The following is a 24475-nucleotide window of genomic DNA, read 5'->3' as shown; positions in this document are numbered from 1 at the left end:
ACAATTTCTCCCTCAGAGCTGGGCTGTAAGAAGAAGCACACAACAGGACAACAAAATCTTAGGAAAATGCAGAAAGTTTTTCTGAGGATGGTGGTAACCCTTTGAGTTGGGATTCACTAATAAAGCGTGCATTTATGATTTATTTAATGCTGTATCTTTGGATCAGGAAGGTATTTTCCAGAATGTTTTTCTATGAGAAAAATATAACTTCTTTTATAATTCATGTGGACCATTTCCAAGAATACACTGTGGCAAAAAGAGTAACTACACATAAGATTTAAAAAACTAGGGCTTCCCTGGTGGCGCAGTGGTTTAGAGTCCACCTGCCGATGCAGGGGACACAGGTTCGTGCCCCGGTCCTGGAAGATCCCACATGCCGCGGAGCGGCTAGGCCCGTGAGCCATGGCCGCTGAGCCTGCGCGTCTGGAGCCTGTGCTCCTCAACAGGACAGGCCACAACGGTGAGAGGCCCGCGTACCACAAAAAAAAAGAAAAAAAAGGTAAAATTTAAAAAACTACACATAAATTATGATTTATCAAAACAAATGAAGCAAAACTATAAATATTCCAAAGAAAAGTTTCTAGAATTCAAATCTCTTTATTTTTGTTACTGATCTAAAGAACAGATTTCAAATGCTATTACCACTGCAGTGCATCTTTTCCAGTTTAAATTCCTTCTTTTCCTTTTTAAACGTCATTATGTCTTTTTCAACTAGAGCAATTTTTTAAAAATATTTATTTATTTATTTGGTTGTGCCAGGTCTTAGTTGAGGCAGGTGGGCTCCTTAGTTGCAGCGCACCGGCTCCTTAGTTCTGGCTTGCCGGCTCCTTAGTTGCAGCATGCAAACTGTTAGTTGAGGCATGCATGTGGGATCTAGTTCCCTGAGCAGGGATCCCTTGAAGTCCATCTTAAAAGAATGTTGAAAACACTACATTGTCTATAAAAATTATCAACAGCTCCAAATTAATAAAGAGCTCAAATTAGTTTTCCAAAACTGGAATTGGATTCTATAAAAGGTGGCAAGTTCTATTTTTTAGTAAGATAGAATAATATTTATTCTTTTTATTTTTTAACTTATAAAAGTAATGCACAATAAACATAAAAATACAAAAGAAAAAAGTCACAAATTTTCTATAATAACCACAACTGTTAACATTGTGAATATGTTTTTCTTTTTCTTTCTTTTTCATGATTGAGGTGCTTTATTTGGGTGTCTGTTTAAAAATGCATAAGGGGGAGTGAGAGAACTGGGGAAATGGTGGTCAAAGGGTACAAACTTGCAGTTAGAAGATGAATAAATTTTGGAGATCTAATGTACAGCACTGTGATTCTAGTTAACAATACTATATTACATACTTCAAAGTTACTAAGAGGGTAATCTTAAATATTCTCACCATGATAAAGAAATGATAATTATGTAACATGATGGAGGTGTTAGCTAATGCCATGGTGGTCAAATCAACATGTACATCTTAAACTTACACAATGTTATATATCAATTATATCGCAAATTTTTTTTAAAAAGGCAAAAGAAAATCTCTAGTGAGACAGAACTAAAATGAGATTTATTTGAATAAAATACAATTGACAGTTGAAAAAAATAAAGATGTGGATATGCTTTTCTAAATTTCCAATATTTTGGTTGACAAACAAATACAGAGAAGTATTCCAAATGAGAGTTGGGACTTACAGGAATGTTGTAAAAAAAAAAGTCCACGTTCAGTGGAAAGCTGGACTAGATATCTTCTGGGACACTTCCAAGGCTAACATTTTCAGATTCTTTTAGATTACGCCAGTCACTTTATCATATTTAAAGCAGTAAATTCCATGTACCACTGTTAAGCTAAAAAAAAATTGCAGTATTAGAACAGTTCCAAAAACACTGAAAAGCATTTCACTTGAAATTTGCAATTTAAATGACATTAAAGACAGAAACAAAAATACGTCAAAACAGAATTCTTATTGGATCATGGTGAGATTCTTCTCAAGCTGCAGAACAGTTTCCTTAAGGGCAGAATCCTCTGCCCAGTTGGCTTTACTCCCCAAAATGAGGTTCTGTAATTAAGAAAAAAAATTTTTAAATTAATGTTCTAAGTACTCTTAAAAATTTATCAAGATTTTTAAAAAATCCTCAGAACTTCCCTGGTGGCGCAGTGGTTAAGAATCCACCTGCCAATGCAGGGGACACAGGTTTGAGCCCTGGTCCGGGAAGATCCCACATGCCATGGAGCAACTAAGCCTGTGCACCTTAACTACTGAGCCTGCGCTCTAGAGCCCGCGAGCCACAACTACTGAGCCTGCAAGCCACAGCCACTGAGCCCGTGTGCTGCAACTACTGAGCCTGCGCGCCTAGAGCCCATGCTCCGCAACAAGAGAAACCCCTGCAATGAGAAGCCTGCGCACCACAATGAAGAGCAGCCCCCGCGCACCACAACTAGAGAAAAGCCCGCGCACAGCAACGAAGACCCAATGTAGCCAAAAATAATAAATTAAATAAAGTAAAGAGGGACTTCCCTGGTGGTCCAGTGGCTAAGACTCCATGCTCCCAATACCGGGGGCCCGGGATTGATCCCTGGTCAGGGAACTAGATCCCACATGCCGCAACTGAGAGTTCGCATGCCACAACTAAAGATCCTGCACGCAGCAATGAAGATCCCAGTACAGCCAAATAAATAAATATTAAAAAAAAAAAAAAAAAGTAAAGAAAAACCTCCAGGCTAAATGAACACATAAAATTTAAAAACTGACATAATGGGGACTTCCCTGGTGGTGCAGTGGTTAAGAATCTGTCTGCCAATGCAGGGGACAAGGGTTCGATCCCTGGTCCGGGAAGATCCCATATGCCGTGGAGGAACTAAGCCCCTGCACACCAACTACTGAGCCTGTGTGCCACAACTACTGAAGCCCCTGCGCCTAGAGCCCGTGCTCTGCAACAAGAGAAGACATTGCAATGAGAAGCCCAAGCACCACAACAAAGAGCAGCCCCTGCTCGCCAGAACTAGAGAAAGCCTGTGTGCAGCAAAGAAGACCCAACACAGCCAAAAAATAAATAAATAAACTTAAAAAATAAAAAAAACCCTGACATGACAATAACTACCAATATTCATTGAGAATTTGCTTCGAGCAGACACTATGCTAAACAGATTAACATGAATTATCACCTTTAGTTCTAATAACCACTCTTCCTACACAAGGAAACTAATGCTTAGAAAAGTTATATAATTTCCTCAAGGTCAGCAACTTTTTAAAAAAACTTATTTATTTTAATTTATTTATTTGTGTGCAGGCTTTTTCTAGTTGCAGTGAGCGGGGGCCACTCTTTGTTGCGGTGCGTGGGCTTCTCATTGCGGTGGCTTCTCTTTTTGCAGAGCATGGGCTCTAGGCACGTGGGCTTCAGTAGTTGTGGCATGCAGGCTCAGTAGTTGTAGCACAAGGGCTTATTTGCTCCATGGCATGTGGGATCTTCCCAGACTGGGGATCGAACCGTGTCCCCTGCATTGGCAGGCGAATTCTTAACCACTGTGCAACTAGGGAAGTCCCTCAGCAACTATTAAGTAGCTGGTAGGATCTTAACTCTAGATTCCCATCACCTGCATCCATGTTTTCCCCACTTCCCAACTTGAAGTCTAATGTTCTCCGTCGTTATACCATTCTGCCTCCACAGAGCTGCTGACATCATTTCCATTTATAAATGCCTAAGGTCTAACTATAATAAAAAAACCAAAGCCTTAAATGCTAAACAGACATAAATTCAAGATATATGTAAACAGCTTGATATTCAGTACTGAATTATTTAGTAAGACCAAAAACTAAATAAAAAAAAAAAGAAAAGAAAATTAAATGAAAATAAGCCTGAAAGTAATAGAACCATTCACTTTTGAAAAGTTCTTTACCCCGCTTCCTATTTTATAAAAATATTACCTGGAACACATGTTGAATAACTGTAGTAATCTGTATCTCCATCTCCAGGTTTTGTTGTATGGTCTTTATCTTCCCCGAATTTTCCATACTACCCAAATCATCTTTCTGTTTGTTCTTTTCAGTCTGTATTTCGAAAAGCTTCCTTTCTGAAGCTTGTTTTAACTCTATTGGGTTAAAAATAAAACCATATACTATATATGATAACTCCTATAAACAAGAATCTTGAAAACTTATGAAGCAGAACAGTTACTGATTATTTCAGTCAAGAGAAAATTTTTAATAAGCAGCATTTTAGGCTGCAGTTCCATTTTGATCTGAAAATGATTTCTCTGGTGCAAAACACCAATATTTTAATTTCATACTTAGTAATGTCCTCTGTGAGATGTTCAAGGTATGTATGTATGACAATGATACTGTCTACAAATGTTTGCTGTGGCATCATGTCAAAGAGGACTTACTCTGGGTTGCCAAAAAAATAGCAGGAGATATATATAAGGAAATACTTTCCCCCCCTTTATTTACAAAAATTACAATATCAACAAGATGAATTTTCAAGGAAAGATAAGATTCCCTTCTCCAGGGATAAATACCATCAACCATTTTTTTTTGTTGTTCCTGAAATGTTCTGAGAACTTAATTAGAAATCTTCCTGGTAAACCCATCTTAAGTTGAAAATATCCTAAGTCGAAAAGGCATTTAGTACACCTAATCTACCAAACATCACAGCTTAACTTAGCCTACCTTAAACATGCTCAGAACACTTACATTAGCCTGCAAATGGGCAAAATCATCTAACACAAAGCCTGTTTTATAACAATGTGTTAAATATCTCATGTAATTTATTGAATACTGCACTGAAGGTGAAAAACATAATAGTTGTAAGTGTATTGGTTGTTTACCCTTATGATCACGTGGCTGATAGGAGCTGGGGCTCGATGTTGCTGCCCAGCATCACAATGGAGTATGTTACTAGCCCAGGAAAAGAGCAAAATTCAAAATCTGAATTCAGTTTCTACTAAATGCATATCACCATAAAGTCAAAAAATTATTAAGTCGAAACATCATAAGTTGGGGACAGATAGTATTTGAAAACATAAATGGGTGTATCTCAGGAGCTCGGTTCCTTGACAGGAATGCAATGGAAAAAAAGCCAAAGGGTGATTAGAACAGATGACCAGGACTACTTCTAATCCTGAGATTACTTACAAAAAGGCAAATCTACATAATATTTTAAAATAATAAATCATGCCTATACTGTTAAATGAAAAAAGCAGTTTACAACACAGAATAAAATTATGCCAATTTTATTTTATAAATAAGAAGCATTGAAGATCGATTATCTCTTGATAAAATTAAAAATTTAACTTCCTATGTATGTTTTTCTGTTTCTAAATTCTTTATAGAGAATATGTGTTACTTCTGAAATACATTTCAATAAAACATTTCAGTGCAAAAAGCCATCTCATGTTCATTAAGTTAAAAAGCTGTAGAACCATATGCATCAAGTGATCATTTAAAAATTATGTTTAGGGGGCTTACTTGGTGGCACAGTGGTTAAGAATCCGCCTGCCAATGCAGGGGACACGGGTTCGAGTCCTGTTCTGGGAAGATCCCACATGCCGCAGAGCAGCTAAGCCCGTGCGCCACAACTATTGAGGCTGCGCTCTAGAGCCCAAGAGCCACAACTACTGAGCCCACATGCTGCAACCACTGAAGCCTGTGCGCCTAGAGCCCGTGCTTCACAACAAGAGAAGCCACCGCAATGAGAAGCCGGCGCCCCGCAACTAGAGAAAGCCCACGCGCAGCAACAAAGACTCAACGCAGCCAAAAATAAAATAAAATAAATAAATTTGAAAAAAATTATGTTTATTTAAATACATTTATATGGGTGTGGAAAAAGGCCTGGAATGATGTACTCCTAACTGTGGTCACACAGGATGGAGGTATGGCTTTCACATTATACTTTTTTGTATTATTTGATATTCCTTCCCCCACTGAGAATATCTTAATTTTTGTGACTTAAAGTTCTAAAACAACAAATCAATCAAAATCCATTTTATATACTACTTTTTAAATTGCTATGTCCAAAATTTTAAGGAAATTAAAAAATTTTTCAGTGATTGAGAGATCTGGCCTTATCAATCTTCATATTAAGTGAAAATGTGTTCTCCAAAAAAAAAAAAAAAAAGTGTTCTACATACGCAATCTCTTCTTTCTAACATCAAGCAATTTGTCTTCCAAGTCCCGGGTTTCCTGTTATTAGAAATAAAAAGATTAAGGCACATAACCTAAGAACACACCTATAATATTTAAATCACTGAATTTATCTATTCATATTTTCTAGAGCTCCAGTTTTCAATTCCTCTGTTTCCACACAACAAAAGGGAAAGGAAAAGTAGCTTAAATGATAAGTAGATAATTAGTCAGAAATAATGGAATTATGGAAAAGAGAGAAAATTTAAGGACAGTGAATTCCAACCACATCAGTCTCTTTGGGCAATCCTATTTAGTCACATACAGTTACCAGCAAGAATGTTACTGAAAGCATGAGAATGCATGAGCAGCTTTAAATTCAGAGTTACCTGCTGTGATTTCATTACTGATTTATTTAGACTTAGTATTTGTTTCATGTTATCCATGAGCACACTGAAAAGGAATAAAAAATATGATTAACAGTTAAAAAAACTCAATTAAGAAATCCGTTAGTACATATTTACTTTCATTATATTCACTGTACACGTCAATAGAAAGTCATTGTTTAACAAAATAAGTCTGGAAAAATTTGACGTAAACTAAATTTCTGTTTAGAATTAGAGATGCATTTCCCTAGAAAAATTTTTGCTCACAGACAACAAAGAATATCAAATAACATTTCTTTTGTTTTTTCTCTTGGCTGCACTGCACGGCATGCGGGATTTTAGTTCCCCGACCAGGGATCAAACCGGTGCCCCCTGCAGTGGAAGCTCAGAGTCTTAACCACTGGACCGCCAGGGAATTCCCCAGGAACATTTCTAAAAATCTCATATTTAGGGGGAAAAAACCCTAACAGCTTGCTAATACATAGCTTTTTTTTGGAAACAGACTTTAGTTTTTAGACAAGTTTTAGGTTCAAAGCAGAACCGAGTGGAAGGGAAGCCCATGTACACGCTGCCCCCACGCTCGCACAGCCTCCCCTGCAGCAGAGCGATCCATTTGTTACAAATGATGAACCTACACTGACGCATCATTTTCACCCAGAGGCCATGGTTTACATTAGGGTTAGGGTTCACTCTTGGTGTTGTACATGCTATGAGGTGACAAATGTATAATGACATGTATCTACCATTATCATATCATACAGAATAGTTTCAGTGAATAAAGTGCTTTTATCCCCATTTCTCCAACAAGTATTTCTTTTTTTTTTTTAATTAGTTAATTTATTTATTTTTGGTTGTGCTGGGTCTTTGTTGCTGCGCACGGGCTTTTTCTCTAGTTGCGGGGAGCAAGGGCTCTAGGTGTGCGGGCTCAGTAGTTGTGGTGTATGGGCTTAGTTGCTCTATGGCATGTGGAGCCTGGACCAGGGCTCGAACCCGTGTCCCCTGCATTGGCAGGCGGATTCTCAACCACTGCGCCACCAGGGAAGCCCCTCCAACAAGTACTTCTGAGTGACTACTACATGACAAGACTGTGCCAGGCACCAGGAATATAAAACAGAGTAAAACATAGTACATGTTTTCAAAGAGGAAAGAATCTTATGGGGGAAAAAATAAATCCACAACCATCATATGGTTTCATTACAACCAGTAATGGATATGAACCCTTCTAAGAGTTGTGCAAAGGGTGGAACAAGGGAAATCCTTGAGTCTTAAAAGATGTAAAGTATAGTTGAACCTTGAACAATGCAGGTGGGGTGAGTGGTTAGGGACACCAACCATCCCACACAGTCAAGAGCACTGCTATCTCTGCCTCAAAAACAAAGGAATTAAATGACTCACCCAAGGGAAGAAAGCTGAAACAGTTTGGATCAAACCCTAGTTCTTCTGATTCCACATACTGTGACCTCTAACTAAACACAAATCTTCCCCCATACTTAGTTAACTTAAAGATCTGTAAAATGAAAATACAGGTGCCATATTTATTGAAAAAAACCCCAAACAACCTGCATATAAGTGGACTTGGGCAGTTGAAACCCAGGTTGTTCAATGCTCAAGTGTAATTATGAAGATTACCTAGATCAAGCAGTTTAGTACGGCTGGAGTAAAAGGGTGGAAATAAGACTGGATGAGAATAGTGGTTCTCATATTTCAGAGTGCCACATCCCCTTGGGAGGCTCGTTAAATGTGGATTGCCAGCTCCCCATCTTCAGAGATTCTGAGTCAGCAGGTTTGGGATGGGACCAGCAATGTGACCATTGTGAAAATACTAATTATCCTGATAATCAGCCAGGCATGAGAAACACTGTAGAAGTTTACCTGGGAGGCTGAAAAAGGGGGCTATTTGCACAGACCTGAGAGCTGAACTCATTTTCTGCTAGTTACAGCTATACGTGGTTGTAAACTTTAAGACAGGCTAAAGGCGCTGCCTCAGCCTACCTGGCCTTTGTGCTGTCTTTGGTGTCAATGCGATGAATCTATCCTGCACTCCTTTACAAGAATGTTTTAAGCTCTCCTTTCGTGGGGGAGCAATATTTAGAGAGTTCAAATTCAGATTTTAGGATTTATGTAGTCCTGGAGTTAAATGGAATATGGGAGGAATGGGTATCAGTCAGGGCTAAGACGTCCAGATAGAGAAAGTGCCAGATCCATCTCGGTACTTTTCCTGTGCCAACGGTGGGGGGGTGGTGGTGGTGGTATTTTATCACAAGATTAGAGCTTTGGGAGATAAAATCACAGGTAAGGCCCCGGTGGCCAGGCACTTAGGATCAGATTAGAGATGACCTTGATTGCCCGGCCAATTATTGAACGTACACAAGATCATTTCTGCCAATACAAAAATGAGGAGTATATTTCCTATCTCATTGAGTTGTTGTTGGCTTAAATGAGATAGCATTGCTCCTGCTTTACAGTAAATCCCAAATGAAAGTTAACTTTCAAAACCTTCCTTCCGGGGCTTCCCTGATGGCACAGTGGTTGAGAATCCGCCTGCCAATGCAAGGAACACGGTTTCGAGCCCTGGTCCAGGAAGATCCCACATGTCGTGGAGCAACTAAGCCCGTGCGCCACAACTACTGAGCTTGCGCTCTAGAGACTGCGTGTCACAACTACTGAAGCCCATGCGCCTAGAGCACGTGCTCCGCAACGAGAAGCCACTGCAATGAGAAGCCCGCATACCGCAACAAAGAGTAGCCCCCGCTCACCACAACTACAGAAAGCCCGTGCACAGCAACAAAGACCCAACGCAGCCAAAAATAAATAAATTTATTAAAAACAAAAACAATCTTCCTTCAAAATTCTCAGATTGGGGACTTCCCTGGTGGTCCAGTGGTTAAGACTCCACATTCCCAATGCAGGGGGCCTGGGTTTGATCCCTGGTCAGGGAACTAAATCCCGCATGCCGCAACTAAGACCTGGTGCGGCCAAATAAATAAATATTAAAAAAAAAAAAAATCCCATATTGCATAGGTAAAACCTCCATTGCTTCTTAGGGTCCCGATCCATATGAAACAAAATGTCAACAGGACTATAAAAGTTGTAGTGATGAGAAGGGCCCACAGAAATTCTGTCATGTTTCTTTTTTTTTTTTTTTTGTCATGTTTTCTATTCCCCAGATAAAGGTGGTCGGCAGTGACAGGTAATTAAAAAAAAAAAAAATTCACAGAACTAGTCATTATGTGGATCTCCCTTATTCCCATCCTTGCCAAATCCAGAAAAAATAAAATAAAACAAACAAACAAAAAAACATACCTAGTCTTGGTGTTAATTTTCTCCATGTGTTTTTTAAGTGCACTTGAAAGCTGCATCCTATAGAGGAAAAAAGCTTCCATTATAAAACATGGTTAACATTTAGGGTACACTGAAAAAGAAAATTTAAAAATACGACAAAGTAAAGATTGATTTCTCTTTAAATATAACATAAAACAAAAGTAGGTTTTTAAACAGTTTCATATGGGAAATACTTTGATAAGTAAGTTATAGAAATATGAAGGAACACCAATATGGATGCGGCTGTTGCATGCAGTTGTGCATATGGCCAGAGAGGGGGGCTGAGCAGACCTGACACCCAGCCTGAACTTGCTCTCCAAGCCGCCCACCTTGGTGCGGGGCTGCGAGGAAGCATTAAGGCACTACAAAATGTAATGTACAACACAATAAACATGTTTAACACTGCTGTAAGTTATATGTGCAAGCTGTTAAGAGAATAAATCCTAAGAGTTCTCACAAGAAAATAATTTTTTTTGCTATTTCTTTAATTTTGTATCTATATGAGATGATGTTCATTAAACCGAATGTGATAATCATTTCAGGAGGCATGTAAGTCAAAACATTATGCTGCACACCTTAAACTTATACAGTGCTGTATATCAATTATGTCTCAATAAAACTGGAAGAAAAAAAAAGGTACTACAGGGATCAACAGGGGCCCAAAATGTGTAGAGTTAGGGAATACAAAACCATACTTGACTGTGAACTTTAAAATGTGTCTATGTAAAAGCAAGCACTGTAATTTATTTTTAAATTCAAATAGCTAATAAATAATAATAAAAAGGCAATCAGGGGCTTCCCTGGTGACGCAGTGGTTAAGAATCCACCTGCCAATGCAGGGGACACGGGTTCGAGCCCTGGTCCGGGAAGACCCCACATGCCATGGAGCAACTAAGCCCACGCACCACAACTACTGACCCTGCACTCTAGAGTCCGAGAGCCACAACCACTGAGACTGTGTGCCACAACTACTGAAGCCCACACACCTAGAGCCTGTGCTCCACAACAAGAGAAGCCACTGCAATGAGAAACCCATGCACTGCAAAGAAAAGTAGCCCCTGCTTGCCGCAGCTAGAGAAAGCCTGTGCACAGCAATGAAGACCCAAAGCAGCCAAAAATAAATTAAAAAAAAAAAAAGGCAATCAGCTCAGCAATATTAGTCATTTCATTAAAAGGGGATATCTTAATAGCTCTGAAGCCACCTTAGTTAAAAAGTATGATCTATATAATGAGCCAGCATATGAAATGAGGGAAAAAAGTTCACTGCTAGAAGCAATTAAAAGGGATTTAACTACTTTTCAATTAAATGTAAATAAATTCATCTGGGACGGCCAGAAATACAAGGAAAAAACTGTTAAGAGTCATTCACTTAATTGAGATTATTAATTCAGATCATAAGTCTATAATAGAGACCACTGTTTGTCTTACTAACAACTGTATGCCAGCTCCAGCACAAAGCTTACGACACAGGAAGCACTCAAATATTTGTTGAATGAATTTTAAAATATATATGCAAAGCCTAAAATTAAAAATATATTTAAACTCACTGACAATTCTTTTACTCAATTAAGAGTTACTGGAATAGGGGACTTCCCTGGTGGTCCAGTGGTTAAGAATCCACCTTCCAATGCAGAGGACACAGGTTCGATCCCTGGTTGGGGAACTAAGATCCCATATGCCGCGGGACAACTAAGCCCTTGAGCCACAACTACTGAGCACACGAGCCACAACTAGAGAGCCTGCATGCCATAACTGTTGAGCCTGAACGCCAAAACTAGACAGAAGCCCAGGCACCGCATGAAGATCACGCGTCCCCCAACTAAGACCCGATGCAGCCAAAAAGTAAAATAAATAAACAAATATTAAAAAAAAAAGTTACTGGAGTAAATGAATCCATATAATCATTTCAAACACAGAATGAGATTTAACCTCACACTTTAATTGTCTTGACTGACATTTCCTTATTACCCTATCTTATATAACTTCTTCAAATGAAGACATTAATGAATGACGTAACTTTTCTCTCAGGGCTCAAGATTTGTGGGACCATTATCTAAACATCATTTTGATTGATTACTTCAGACTAGTTAAAATATCCCCTGCACCTTGAGTCATACCCATTTTGCATACTTAAAAGGTAATAATTGGGCTTCCCTGGTGGCGCAGTGGTTGAGAGTCCGCCTGCTGATGCAGGGCACGCGGGTTCGTGCCCCGGTCCAGGAAGATCCCACATGCTGTGGAGCGGCTGGGCCCATAAGCCATGGCCGCTGAGCCTGCACGTATGGAGCCTGTGCTCCACAACAGGAGAGGCCACAATAGTGAGATGCCCGCATACCGCAAAAAAAAAAAAAAAAAAGGTAATAATTACCTGTCTAATGCAAGCTTTTTCATTTCAAAAGCAATTTTTGCCTCTTCAATTTCTTTTTCCAGTTCTTCAATTTTACTGCCAAAGAAGCATGAACAAAAGAATTTCAGCAATATCAGAAAAAGTAACTACTTGAAGAAAGGTATAAAGTAAATCTTTGAAGAAAGTAAAATGCCTGTTCTCTAAATAAAAGTATTCTACAGGCTCCCAACATCTACGCATTTACAGATTTGGTAAACTGATTCCTGCTATGATACTTCGCTAAGTATCTTGTTAAGGTGTGGAGGATGCCAAAAGTGTTAATATGATCACTCATGTGCATGTAAGTCTACATCCCACATCAACAACTTCTCAATACGTGCATGACAAATTACTTGGAAAAAAAAAGGAAAGGAAAAAGAAAGACAATATTATAAGGTGGATAATATTATTAAATCTGTAAAAACCACAACTAAAATTTTAAAATATAACCTACGCTTCAATTTGCTTTTCCTGCATGATTTGTTCTGGAGTTTTTTCTTCATCTACAAATAAATAAATTTTTGACGTTAGTAGTATTTTATTAAAGCATTCTCCAAAAGAAATATAATGTAAGCCACAAATGCAAACCAAATATGTAATTTTTAATTTCATTTCCACACTACAAAAGAAACAAATGAAATTAATTTTAATATAGCTTATTAAACCCAACAGATCCAAAATATTATCATTTCAACACGTAATCAATTTCTAATTACTACTGAAATATTTCACATTCTTTCCTTCTGTGCATATTTTACATTTACAGTCCTTCTCAATGAGGACTAACCACATTTCAAGTGTTCAACAGTCACATGCAGCTAATGTCTACCACGTCGGACAGCAGTTATGGAATCATAGAAAAAGAGTAAAAAATGAACAAGATCACAGGGCTTCCCTGGTGGCACAGTGGTTGAGAGTCCGCCTGCCGATGCAGGGGACACGGGTTCGTGCCCCGGTCCAGGAAGATCCCACATGCCACGGAGCGGCTAGGCCCGTGAGCCATGGCCGCTGAGCCTGCGCATCTGGAGCCTGTGCTCCGCAACGGGAGAGGCCACAATGGGAGACGCCCGCATACCGCAAAAACAAAAAACAAAAAACAAGATCAATGTAAAAAAAAAAACTGTATGTCTATATATTAGCAACAAACAATAGGAAATTAAACTTTAAAAATACATGTAAAATTGCACACAAACACACAAAATACTTAAGGATAAATTTAACAAAATACATGTATGACCTCTACACTGAACACTACCAAATACGATAAGTTTAGTTAATTTAATTTAATTAATTAATTTATTTGTTTTTGACTGTGTTGGGTCTTCATTGCTGCGTGTGGGCTTTCTCTAGCTGTGGCAAGCAGGGGCTATTCTTCGTTGTGGTGTGCGGGCTTCTCACTGCGGTGGCTTCTCTTGCTGTGGATCATGGGCTTTAGGCACACAGGCTTTAGTAGTTGTGGCTCGTGGGCTCTAGAGCACAGGCTCAGTAGTTGTGTTGCATGGGCTTAGTTGCTCCGTGGCCTGTGGGATCTTCCCAGATCAGGGCTTGAACCCGTGTCCCCTGCACTGGCAGGCGCATTCTTAACCACTGCACCACCAGGGAAGACCCCATTACAAAATACTGAAATGGAAAGATAAACTATCTATATGTATTGGGAGAATCATTATTGCTAATATAACAATTTCACCCATACTGATCTATAGATCCCACGCAAATCCCAGTCAAATCTGTAGAAATTGACAAACTGATTTTAAATGCATATAGAAAAACAAAGGACCAAGAATAATCAAAGCAATTTTGACAAAGAATGTTGAAGGACTTACAAGAGCTGATAATCAAGACTTACTATAAAGCTACAGTCATCCAAACAGCATGGTACCACTGTAAGGATAGACAAATACCTCAAAGGAACAGAAGAAAAAGTCCAGAAATAGACCTACACATATACAATGGATAAAGAAAAGTCTTTTCAACAGTGCTAGAAAAACTGGATTTCTATATGGAAAACAAATGAACCTTTATCCTTACTTAGCGCACACCATACACAAAAGTTACTCCAAAAGTAGCAGGATACAAAATTAATGCACAGAAATCTCTTGCATTCCTACACACTAATGATGAAAAATCTGAAAGAGAAATTAAGCAAACACTCCCATTTACCATTGCAACAAAAAGAGTAAAATACTTAGGAATAAACCTACCTAAGGAGACAAAAGACCTGTAAGCAGAAAACTATAAGACACTGATGAAAGAAATTAAAGATGATACAAACAGATGGAGAGATATACCATGTTCTTGGATAGGAAGAATCAACATTGTGAAAATGACTCTACTACCCAAAGCAATCTATAAATTCAATGCAATCTCTATCAAACTACCAATGGTATTTTTCACAGAACTAGAACAAAAAAATTCACAATTTGTATGGAAATATAAAAGACCCCGAATAGCCAAAGCAATCTTGAGAAAGAAAAATGGAGCTGGAGGAATCAGGCTCCCTGACTTCAGACTAAATGACAAAGCTACAGTAATCAAGACAGTATGGTACTGGCACAAAAACAGAAATATAGATCAATGGAACAGGATAGAAAGCCCAGAGATAAATCCACACACATACGGTCACCTTATTTTTGATAAAGGAGGCAAGAATATACAATGGAGAAAAGACAGCCTCTTCAATAAGTGGTGCTGGGAAAACTGGACAGCTACATGTAAAAGTGAAATTAGACCACTCCCTAACACCATATACAAAAATAAACTCAAAATGGATTAAAGACCTAAATGTAAGGCCAGACACTATAAAACTCTTAGAGGAAAACATAGGCAGAACACTGTGACATAAGTCACAGCCAGATCCTTTTTGACCCACCTCCTAGAGAAATGGAAATAAAACCAAAAATAAACAAACGGGACCTAATGAAACTTAAAACCTTTTTCACAGCAAAGGAAATCATAAACAAGACGAAAAGACAACCCTCAGAATGGGAGAAAATATTTGCAAACAAAGCAACTGACAAAGGATTAATTTCCAAAATATACAAGCAGCTCATGCAATTCAATATCAAAAAACCAAACAACCCAATCCAAAAATGGGCAGAAGACCTAAAGAGACATTTCTCCAAAGAAGATATACAGATTGCCAACAAGCACATGAATGGATTCTCAACATCCTTTCATTAGAGAAATGCACTAATCATTAGAGAAATGCAAATCAAAACTATAATGAGGTATCACCTCAAACCATTAAGAATGGCCATCATCAGAAAATCTACAAACAATAAGTGCTGGAGAGGGTGTGGAGAAAAGGAAATCCTCTTGCACTGTTGGTGGGAATGTAAACTGATACAGCCACTATGGAGAACAGTATGGAGGTTCCTCAAAAAACTAAAAACAGAGCTACCATAGGACCCAGCAATCACACTACTGGGCATATACCCTGAGAAAACCATAATTCAAAAAAGAGTCATGTACTAAAATGTTCACTGTAGCTCTATTTACAATAACCAGGATGTGGAAGCAACCTAAGTGTCCATCGACAGACGAATGGATAAAGAAGATGTGGCACATATACACAATGGAATATTACTCAGCCATAAAAATAAATGAAATTGAGTTATTTGTAGTGGGGTGGATGGACCTAGAGTCTGTCATACAGAGTGAAGTAAGTCAGAAAGAGAAAAACAAATACTGTATGCTAACAGATATATATGGAATCTAAAAAAAAAAAAAAAAAGGTTTTGAAGAACCGAGGGGCAGGACAGGAATAAAGACACAGACATAGAGAATGGACTTGAGGACACGGGGAGGGGGAAGGGCAAGCTGGGACGAAGTGAGAGAGTGGCACGGTCATATACACACTACCAAATGTAAAACAGATAGCTAGTGGGAAGCAGCCACAGAGCACAGGGAGATCAGCTCGGTGCTTTGTGTCCACCTAGAAGGGTGGGATAGGGAGGGTGGGAGGGAGACACAAGAGGGAGGAGATATGGGTATATATGTATATATATAGCTGATTCACTTTGTTATACAGCAGAAACTAACACACCACTGTAAAGCAATTATACTCCAATTAAGATGTTAAAAAAAAAAAAAGAATCTCAGTCCTGTACGTTAAACTTAACACCTTAAGACTTCTAGAACAAAACACAGGAGAAAACTTTGCAACCTTGGGGTAGTCACAGTTTCTTAGATAGAACTCAAAAACCACAAAGTACAAAAGAAAAGAGTGAAAAATAGTGCTTCATCAAAATTAATGCCTTCTGCTCCTCAAAAGACAATGTTAAGGAAGTAAAAAAGCAAGCAACAAACTAGGAGAAAATTTCTGCCATATATGTATACATATGTATATACACACACACATATATTTATTTATTTACCTAAAAAAGGACTGTATTCTTGTTTTTAAAGGAGTCAATATTTTATTCTTTAGTGTTAATAGAATACATCATGTATTCAGTTATAATTAAAGAACTCAAACTCAATGAGACTAACAATCCAATTAAAAAATGGGTAAGTACCTCCTAGAGTAATGGAAATAAAAACAAAAATAAACAAATGGGACCTAATGAAACTTAAAAGCTTTTGCACAGCAAAGGAAACCATAAACAAGACGAAAAGACAACCCTCAGAATGGGAGAAAATATTTGCAAATGAAGCAACTGACAAAGGATTAATCTCCAAAATTTACAAGCAGCTCATGCAGCTCAATAACAAAAAAACAAACAACCCAATCCAAAAATGGGCAGAAGACCTAAATAGACATTTCTCCAAAGAAGATATACAGACTGCCAACAAACACATGAAAGAATGCTCAACATCATTAATCATTAGAGAAATGCAAATCAAAACTACAATGAGATATCATCTCACACCAGTCAGAATGGCCATCATCAAAAAATCTAGAAACAATAAATGCTGGAGAGGGTGTGGAGAAAAGGGAACACTCTTGCACTGCTGGTGGGAATGTAAATTGGTTCAGCCACTATGGAGAACAGTATGGAGGTTCCTTAAAAAACTACAAATAGAACTACCATATGACCCAGCAATCCCACTATTGGGCATATACCCTGAGAAAACCAAAATTCAAAGAGTCATGTACCAAAATGTTCATTGCAGCTCTATTCACAATAGCCCGGAGATGGAAACAACCTAAGTGCCCATCATCGGATGAATGGATAAAGAAGATGTGGCACATATATACAATGGAATATTACTCAGCCATAAAAAGAAACGAAATTGAGCTATTTGTAATGAGGTGGATAGACCTAGAGTCTGTCATACAGAGTGAAATAAGTCAGAAAGAAAAAGACAAATATCGTATGCTAACACATATATATGGAATTTAAGAAGAGAAAAAAACGTCATGAAGAATCTAGGGGTAAGACAGGAATAAAGACACAGACTTACTGGAGAACGGACTTCAGGATATGGGGAGGGGGAAGGGTGAGCTGTGACAGAGCGAGAGAGAGTCACGGACATATACACACTAACAAACGTAAGGTAGATAGCTAGTGGGAAGCAGCCGCATGGCACAGGGACATCGGCCCGGTGCTTTGTGACCACCTGAAGGGGTGGGATAGGGAGGGTGGGAGGGAGGGAGACACAAGAGGGAAGAGATATGGGAACATATGTATATGTATAACTGATTCACTTTGTTGTAAAGCAGAAACTAACACACCATTGTAAAGCAATTATACCCCAATAAAGATGTTAAAAAAAAAATGGGTAAGGATTTGAATGGATATTTCATAAAAGTAGATTTATACATCTACTTCATAAAAGTAGATGTATAAATTGCCAATAAGACATGAAAAGATAATCAACAACATTAGTTATTAGGGAAATGTAAATTAAAACCACATGAGATACTACTATATACTTAGTAGAATGGCTAAAATTTAAGAAGACTGACAGGGGACTTCCCTGGTGGTGCAGTGGTTAAGAATCCACCTGCCAATGCAGGGGACACGGGTTCAATCCCTGGTCTGGGAAGATCCCACATGCCACGGGGCAAGTAAGCCCGTGCGCCACAACTACTGAGCCCGCGTGCGACATCTACTGAAGCCCACACCCTAGAGCCTGTGCACTGCAACTACTGAGCCCGTGCTCCACAATAAGAGAAGCCACTGCAATGAGAAGCCCACACAGTGCAGTGAAGAGTAGCCCCTGCTCGCTGCAACTAGAGTAACCTGTGCACAGCAATGAAGACCCAACGCAGCCAAAAAATAAATAAATTAACTAAAAAAAAAATGGTGAGGGCTTCCCTGGTGGCGCAGTGGTTGAGAGTCCGCCTGCCGATGCAGGGGACACGGGTTCGTGCCCCGGTCCGGGAAGATCCCACATGCCGTGGAGTGGCTGGGCCTGTGAGCCATGGCTGCTGAGCCTGCGCATCCGGAGCCTGTGCTCCGCAACGGGAAAGGCCACAACAGTGAGAGGCCCATGTACGGCAAAAAAAAAAAAATCGTGAATTTTGTTACACGAATTAAGTCACAAAAGGAAGATGTCAGAAACAAAAAAATACATACCATATAAATCCATTTACATCAAATTCTAGAACAGTGCTCTCCAAACCACTGTTCTGTTCTGTGATGAATGAAATGCTTAATATCTGCACTGCCCAATATGGTAGCCACCAGCCACATTGTGGCTTCAGCATTTGATATGTGATTAGTGCAACAAAGAATTTTAAATTTTATTTGATTTTAATTAACTTAACTTTAAAAGGCCACCTGTAGCTAGTGGCTACTGTATTGGACAGCACTGCTCTAGAAGACAAATCTATAGCAATAGAAATCAAATTGATGGTTGCTGGGTTCAGGGTGGGGACTGAGTGTGAAGTGGCACGGGCAGGTGTGACAGAAATTTTCTACGTCTTGATTGTGGTGGTAGTTACAGAGATGTATACATTTGTTAGAACTCATCAAATTGTACCCTTAAAATAGATGCACTTATTGTAAAAAAAATTTCTTCATGCAATAAAGTCTCAGTAATATATATATATATATATGTATATATATATGTATGTATGTATATATATAGAGAGTGTGTGTGTGTGGTATGCAGGTCTCTCACTGCTGTGGCCTCTCCCGTTGTGGAGCACAGGCTCCGGACGCGCAGGCTCAGCGGCCATGGCTCATGGGCCCAGCCGCTCTGCGGCATGTGGGATCTACCCAGACCAGGGCACGAACCCATGTCCCCTGCATTGGCAGGCGGACTCTCAACCACTGCACCATCAGGCAAGCCCTCAGTAATATATTTTTTAATGGTAAAACACTAATCAATTTTAGACAAATATCTTCTCTCAAAGACTACAACCTAACTACTTATGGTTTGCTTCAAATCTGTCCTCTCCTTTAGTTGTAGGAATTCTAGAGTGTGGACTATTAAATCTACTCAAGTTTTCAGATGTCACAAGCCCTTAAAAATAAAATTATCTATACAGGGAAAACAAGAACTGCAGGAGGAAGCAGACTCTTTTATCACTTGGATTTTAGCTTTAAGGTCATCTTCTCGAAGAAGCCATCTCTGATTCCTCTGTCTAAAGTAGACACTCCCTCTTATCACACCAATATTTCCTTCATCACATTTACCTCACCTCATAATTATCTCACGTTTCTTTGCTTACCTGTTTTGCTACATAGAATTTAAGCTCCATGAGGGTAAAGTCTGCCTTGTTCAACACCATATCTCCATCCCTAGCATCAATTCATTCAACTATGAGTGCAGGAATACTCATAGAGATAATTCTTCAGTGGTCCAAATTTTGAATAGCTTTTCCCTTATACCTCGACATCTAAGATCAAATATACATTTTTTTTTCTTTTCTTTTCTTTTTTTTTGCGGTACGCGGGCCTCTCACTGTTGTGGCCTCTCCCGCTGCGGAGCACAGGCTCCAGGCACGCAGGCTCAGTGGCCATGGCTCACGGGCCCAGCCGCTCCGCGGTATGTGGGATCTTCCCGTACCGGGGCACGAACCCGTGTCCCCTGCATCGGCAGGCGGACTCTCAACCACTGTGCCACCAGGGAAGCCCTAAATATACTTTTTTATTATGTGGGCTCTCATGCCAGAAAAAGCATTAGGTATGTCGTACTTCTCATCTCTAAGGTAAACATAATTGGTTTAATACAAGGAACATGGGCTTTGGAAACAAGAACACCATTAATTCCTCCAGGGGAAGGGCAGGGACCTACTAACCATCTTTGAGTTAAGCATTTTTTAAATTGAAGTATAGTTGATTTACAATGTTGTATCAGTTTCAGGTATACAGCAAAGTGATTGAGTTTTACATATATATATATATATATACATATATACACACATTTATATATATTTTATGTATGTAATAGATATTCTTTTTCAGGAGGTAAGCATTATCGATGTAACAAAAGGGATATGGCTTTGGAGGCAAGAAGGCCTGGTTCATATCCTAGTTCCTATAGTTACTAGTTACAGTAAGCAGAAAAGAGGCTGGGGGGCCCATTTTTTTAGGGTTGGGTTTGGTTTGGTTTGGTTTTTTGCAAAATATGACTTTAGAAACCCTGGAATGGAGATGGAAAACACACCAGAAATGCCTTCAGATCTATGGCCTTAAAGAGAGCTTGAGCAGAGCTCAAAAATTACCTAAGTTCAAACACGGATTCAGGGAAGTGATTAAGACATCTATGAGGTCCCTCGGCCTTTCCACAATTTTTTTTTTTTAAAGGTTTATTTATTTATTTATTTTGGAGGTGCCAGGCCTTAGTTGCGGCACACGAGATCTTCGTTGTGGCACGTGGGTTCTTTTAGTTGCGGCATGCATGTGGGATCTAGTTCCCTGACCAGGGATTGAACCTGGGCCCCCTGAGCTGGGAGCGTAGAGTCTCATCCACTGGACCACCAGGGAAGTTCCTCCACAATTCCTGATTCCACCTAGTGTACTATTTGATTTTACTCTTTAAGCTTATTTCATAGGGAAAGAAAGAGTAACCAAAATCTATCTTTGTGACCCAAGGGCTTACAATAAATCAGGTGGCTATTAGGTGGTTATTACTTCAGGATGACTAAACCATCATTTTACTACTCTCTTGGTCCCTGAGATTTCTGGATTAATAATTTTAAAAGATAAATTTAAAATTTTTCTGTGTTTAGAATTGAAAATTTTTACTTACGTCTTTATGCCTCTTTTGCTCTCATGCCAATAATCCAGTGTTTCTCAAAGTATAGGTCTCAGATCACTTGCTTTACAATCATCTAATCTGCTAATTTAATGTTCAGGTTGTTGATGGTAGCAAGTTTTGTGATACCCTAAGCCCACAGGGATTTCCCAATTCTCTGATCAACAGAACTTAATTGTCCTGTATTGTTATTTACTTGTTTTATATAAATTTCTTGAATTCCTAACTAGTTCCTTAGGGCCAGGGCAAGCCTGCTTTTTGCATTCTTACAGGGTATAGTACTGCATTATGCTGGCCCTCCCATTCCCTAAATAAATATATTTTTGTAAAATTGGTGTTTTCCCTGGAGTACTGTTCATCAACAAACTCACAAAACCTTATTTGAAAATGAAAATACTTACTTGCATCAACCATTGATTTATATTCCAAGAGTTGTTGTTTGGTCTGTGCTCTTACCCTGAAAACAGATAAAGAGAAGAAAATTATATACTTATTGAGGTTTTACTCATTACTATATTATAAATCAACTCATCTTTTTGGCAAGTTGATGCAACAAAATGAGTATAAACAAATAGCATTAAGGTCTTCCATTTTGGCCTATTTTATTTAAAACAGGTATAAAGAATTTAAGGCCTCAGAAAAATACTCAAAATGAAATACAGTAGGAAAACAGCATCTGTGAGGAAAAGTTTAAAATTTGATTTTTAAATTTATTCTTAATGGGCCACACTGAAATGAGGCTTAAAGAGAAGGGCTACACAAAGAAATAGATCTTTGTGAGAATAGTGTTTGGTAGCCTGGACCTCTTTTGGGCATTTCTTCCTAAGAGGAAAACACAACAAATAAGGGAATAGGGGAAGGTAATACAGGGAAGCTATTCTTTCCAGGAGTTGATGAAGCCCATATATGCATTCAAGAAGGCCATGGGATACTCTAGCTGTGGACAGTGGCTACTATGGCCATCCAGAATTGACAATGGACTGCAGTAGCATTTTCCTATATGGCTCCAAGAACTCTGGATAGGGAATGACCAGATCCAAAGACTCACAGATAATATGAATGGGAATAGTTAAAGGCAAGAGCTCCGAGCCGGTGTCTTCTAAACTTCTTCCTCTGATGTATATATTATAAAAGACTGTCGATAACTAAGTTCCCATCTCCCATCACTGTTGCCTATCCCTGTCCACAGGTCCCACAACTCACTGTCAGAGGGTCGGGTATATGGCCCAAAGACTGGGGTGAGACCTTGAGAGAATACAAAGAAGTTCATGAATCATGTGAGAATGGGTGAAAGCATGCCTCCATCTTTGAGAAGCCTTTGAAGGAGAGGATGGTGAGTCTTGGGAAATACAACTCTGTTTGACAGAGACTCTTCATAGTAAGCCGACCAGATCAAATCAGCTTGAACCTGCAGAGCAGCTCCTGGGCAAAGACATCTACATAATCATGAGAAAAAAAGTTGGTCCTGAGGTTGTGTTCCAATAAAACTTTACTTCAAGGGACTGAAATTTAATTTCACATAATTTTCACCTGTTATTAAATATTCTTGTGACTTCCCCCACACACACACCATTTAAACACATGAAAACTATCCTTAGCTTGAGGGGCTCACACAACAACAGAGTAGGATGGATAAGGCCAGGGCCACAGTTGCCCACTGGTGTAAAAGACTGATGTCCTTTCTCATCAAATCTTGCCCTAGCAACGTAGAGACGTTGCTTCCTGGTAGAAAATATAACAAATGAAGCTTCTGCATTGAAAAGGGCCATACCTACAACAGAAAAGGGCGGAGCCACCTCCCTCCGAAGTTATCAGGGCTTCGATGCAGCCCACATAAGGGCTTGAAACTCGGGGTCCCAGGGCATGAGTGGGTAAGAAAGGAGGCGTTAATTACAGCTCAGTAGGCTCTAAGGGCCCTTTGCTAAACGCTGACTCCAGAATATCTCGTTTAGTGCCCACAGCAACTCTGCTAGGAAGCTGTTATTTTTCTCTCCTTTGCCAAGATGAAGAAAGGGGCTTAAAGAGCTTAAGTGAATGATGCAGTCACGCAGCCATTAAGCGACCGACGCTGAATTCGAACCCTGGACATTTCTAAGCAAAGCGGGGAGCTCCTGGCCACGACGCCCACTTGGTTCCCGCCCAGCCGGCCAGAGGGAACAACCTGAGCAGCAGGGCCATGCGGTCCTCGGGACGCGCCGCCTGGGCGCCGGCGACCTGCGGCGACTCGCCTTCCTCTCTGGAGTCCGCGGCCTCGGCAGCGGCTTCCTCCTTGGACTGCGTCTCCATCCGCGGCGCCAAGAGCTACCACTCACGACCGGAACACTCTGCCCTAGAAGGGACCGCTTTTCCCGCCACTAAATTGACACCGGAAGGGACCTCAGGGTCATCGCGCCGCCCCGCCCCTTCCGCCGCAGGGCACGCCCTTTCCACCCCGGTCTCTGCTGGTTGCTGTCCCTTCTTTTACCATGCCTGGGCCAGGTGCTAGTTAAAACCGTTACAAACCACTAGTGAAAGTTGGAAGCATTCTGATTTAGCGTCAGCTCTGTCGAGTGCTGGGCTAAGGGCTATATGCAGCAGCCGTTCGGGGGCACTCCCTGGCTCCTGGCACCGCGGCCTAGAGGGGAGAACCCCGACATCACAGGTCTTTCAGCCTTGGAGCTGGGATAGCCGTTACTGACCCACCTTAGCACTCCCCTTCCATCCGCGGCCTTGGAAGATGGCTGTGCCCGGCAGGCTGGCAGAGATAAACATTGGAGGGTTAGGTAGACTTTTGCTCTGAGCTCATTAAGTCCAGGCCCCTCATTTGGCGGAGAAGAGTGGCCCAAGTTCAGAGATACCCACTTCCTCCCCACGAGGCAATGCAGACTTCCAGTTTGAAATTCAGCTGTCAGTAAGATTCGCACTCGTAACAGAGTTGGGTGCCCCCAAGTGTCAGTTTGATGATCCGGCAGATTACAGTTGAGCTTTCTTGGCTGAGCAGCGACCGGGCAACGCAGGACATAAATGCCTGACTGGTTTGTAGTTTTTCACTATGGTCAGCTGTGTAAGAGGGACAGTCTTTGCTGCACAAGCACAAGCAGCTCGGGCCTCTGAACAACAGAGCCGAGCATTCCCT

At 40.0% G+C, this 24475-nt stretch overlaps 1 protein-coding gene across 2 annotated transcripts; it reads right to left on the bottom strand.

The window, feature by feature from the left end:
• Positions 1-1220: 1220 nt before the first annotated feature.
• Positions 1221-23715, bottom strand: CENPH (centromere protein H). Of its 2 annotated transcripts, XM_082652084.1 has the most exons (9): positions 23522-23715; positions 21762-21817; positions 12662-12710; positions 12190-12264; positions 9804-9860; positions 6504-6567; positions 6123-6174; positions 3922-4085; positions 1221-2055 (listed from the first exon to the last, which is right to left on the bottom strand). In XM_082652084.1, exons 1-9 carry the CDS (start codon positions 23644-23646, stop codon positions 1960-1962), a joined length of 738 nt encoding a protein of 245 aa, XP_082508210.1. In that variant the 5' UTR covers positions 23647-23715; the 3' UTR covers positions 1221-1959. The 2 variants fall into 2 exon arrangements, with proteins under 2 accessions (XP_082508210.1, XP_082508211.1); XM_082652085.1 differs by lacking the exon at positions 9804-9860.
• Between the last annotated feature and the right edge of the window lie 760 nt (positions 23716-24475).

Source organism: Grampus griseus (genome assembly GCF_964374135.1).
Source record: "Grampus griseus genome assembly, chromosome: 3".
Taxonomy (NCBI): Eukaryota; Metazoa; Chordata; class Mammalia; order Artiodactyla; family Delphinidae; genus Grampus; species Grampus griseus.
This window is presented reverse-complemented; position numbering and strand designations above follow the sequence as displayed.

Excerpts from the sequence above, each read along its gene's own strand:
- CENPH (XM_082652084.1), bottom strand. The coding sequence starts at position 23,646 with ATGGAGACGCAGTCCAAGGAGGAAGCCGCTGCCGAGGCCGCGGACTCC. Across the intron at positions 21,818-23,521 it reads CGCATGGCCCTGCTGCTCAG|GGTAAGAGCACAGACCAAAC; the intron begins GTTGTTCCCTCT and ends ATCTGTTTTCAG. Across the intron at positions 12,265-12,661 it reads CAGGAAAAGCAAATTGAAGC|TAAAATTGAAGAACTGGAAA; the intron begins GTAGGTTATATT and ends CTTCTTTGGCAG.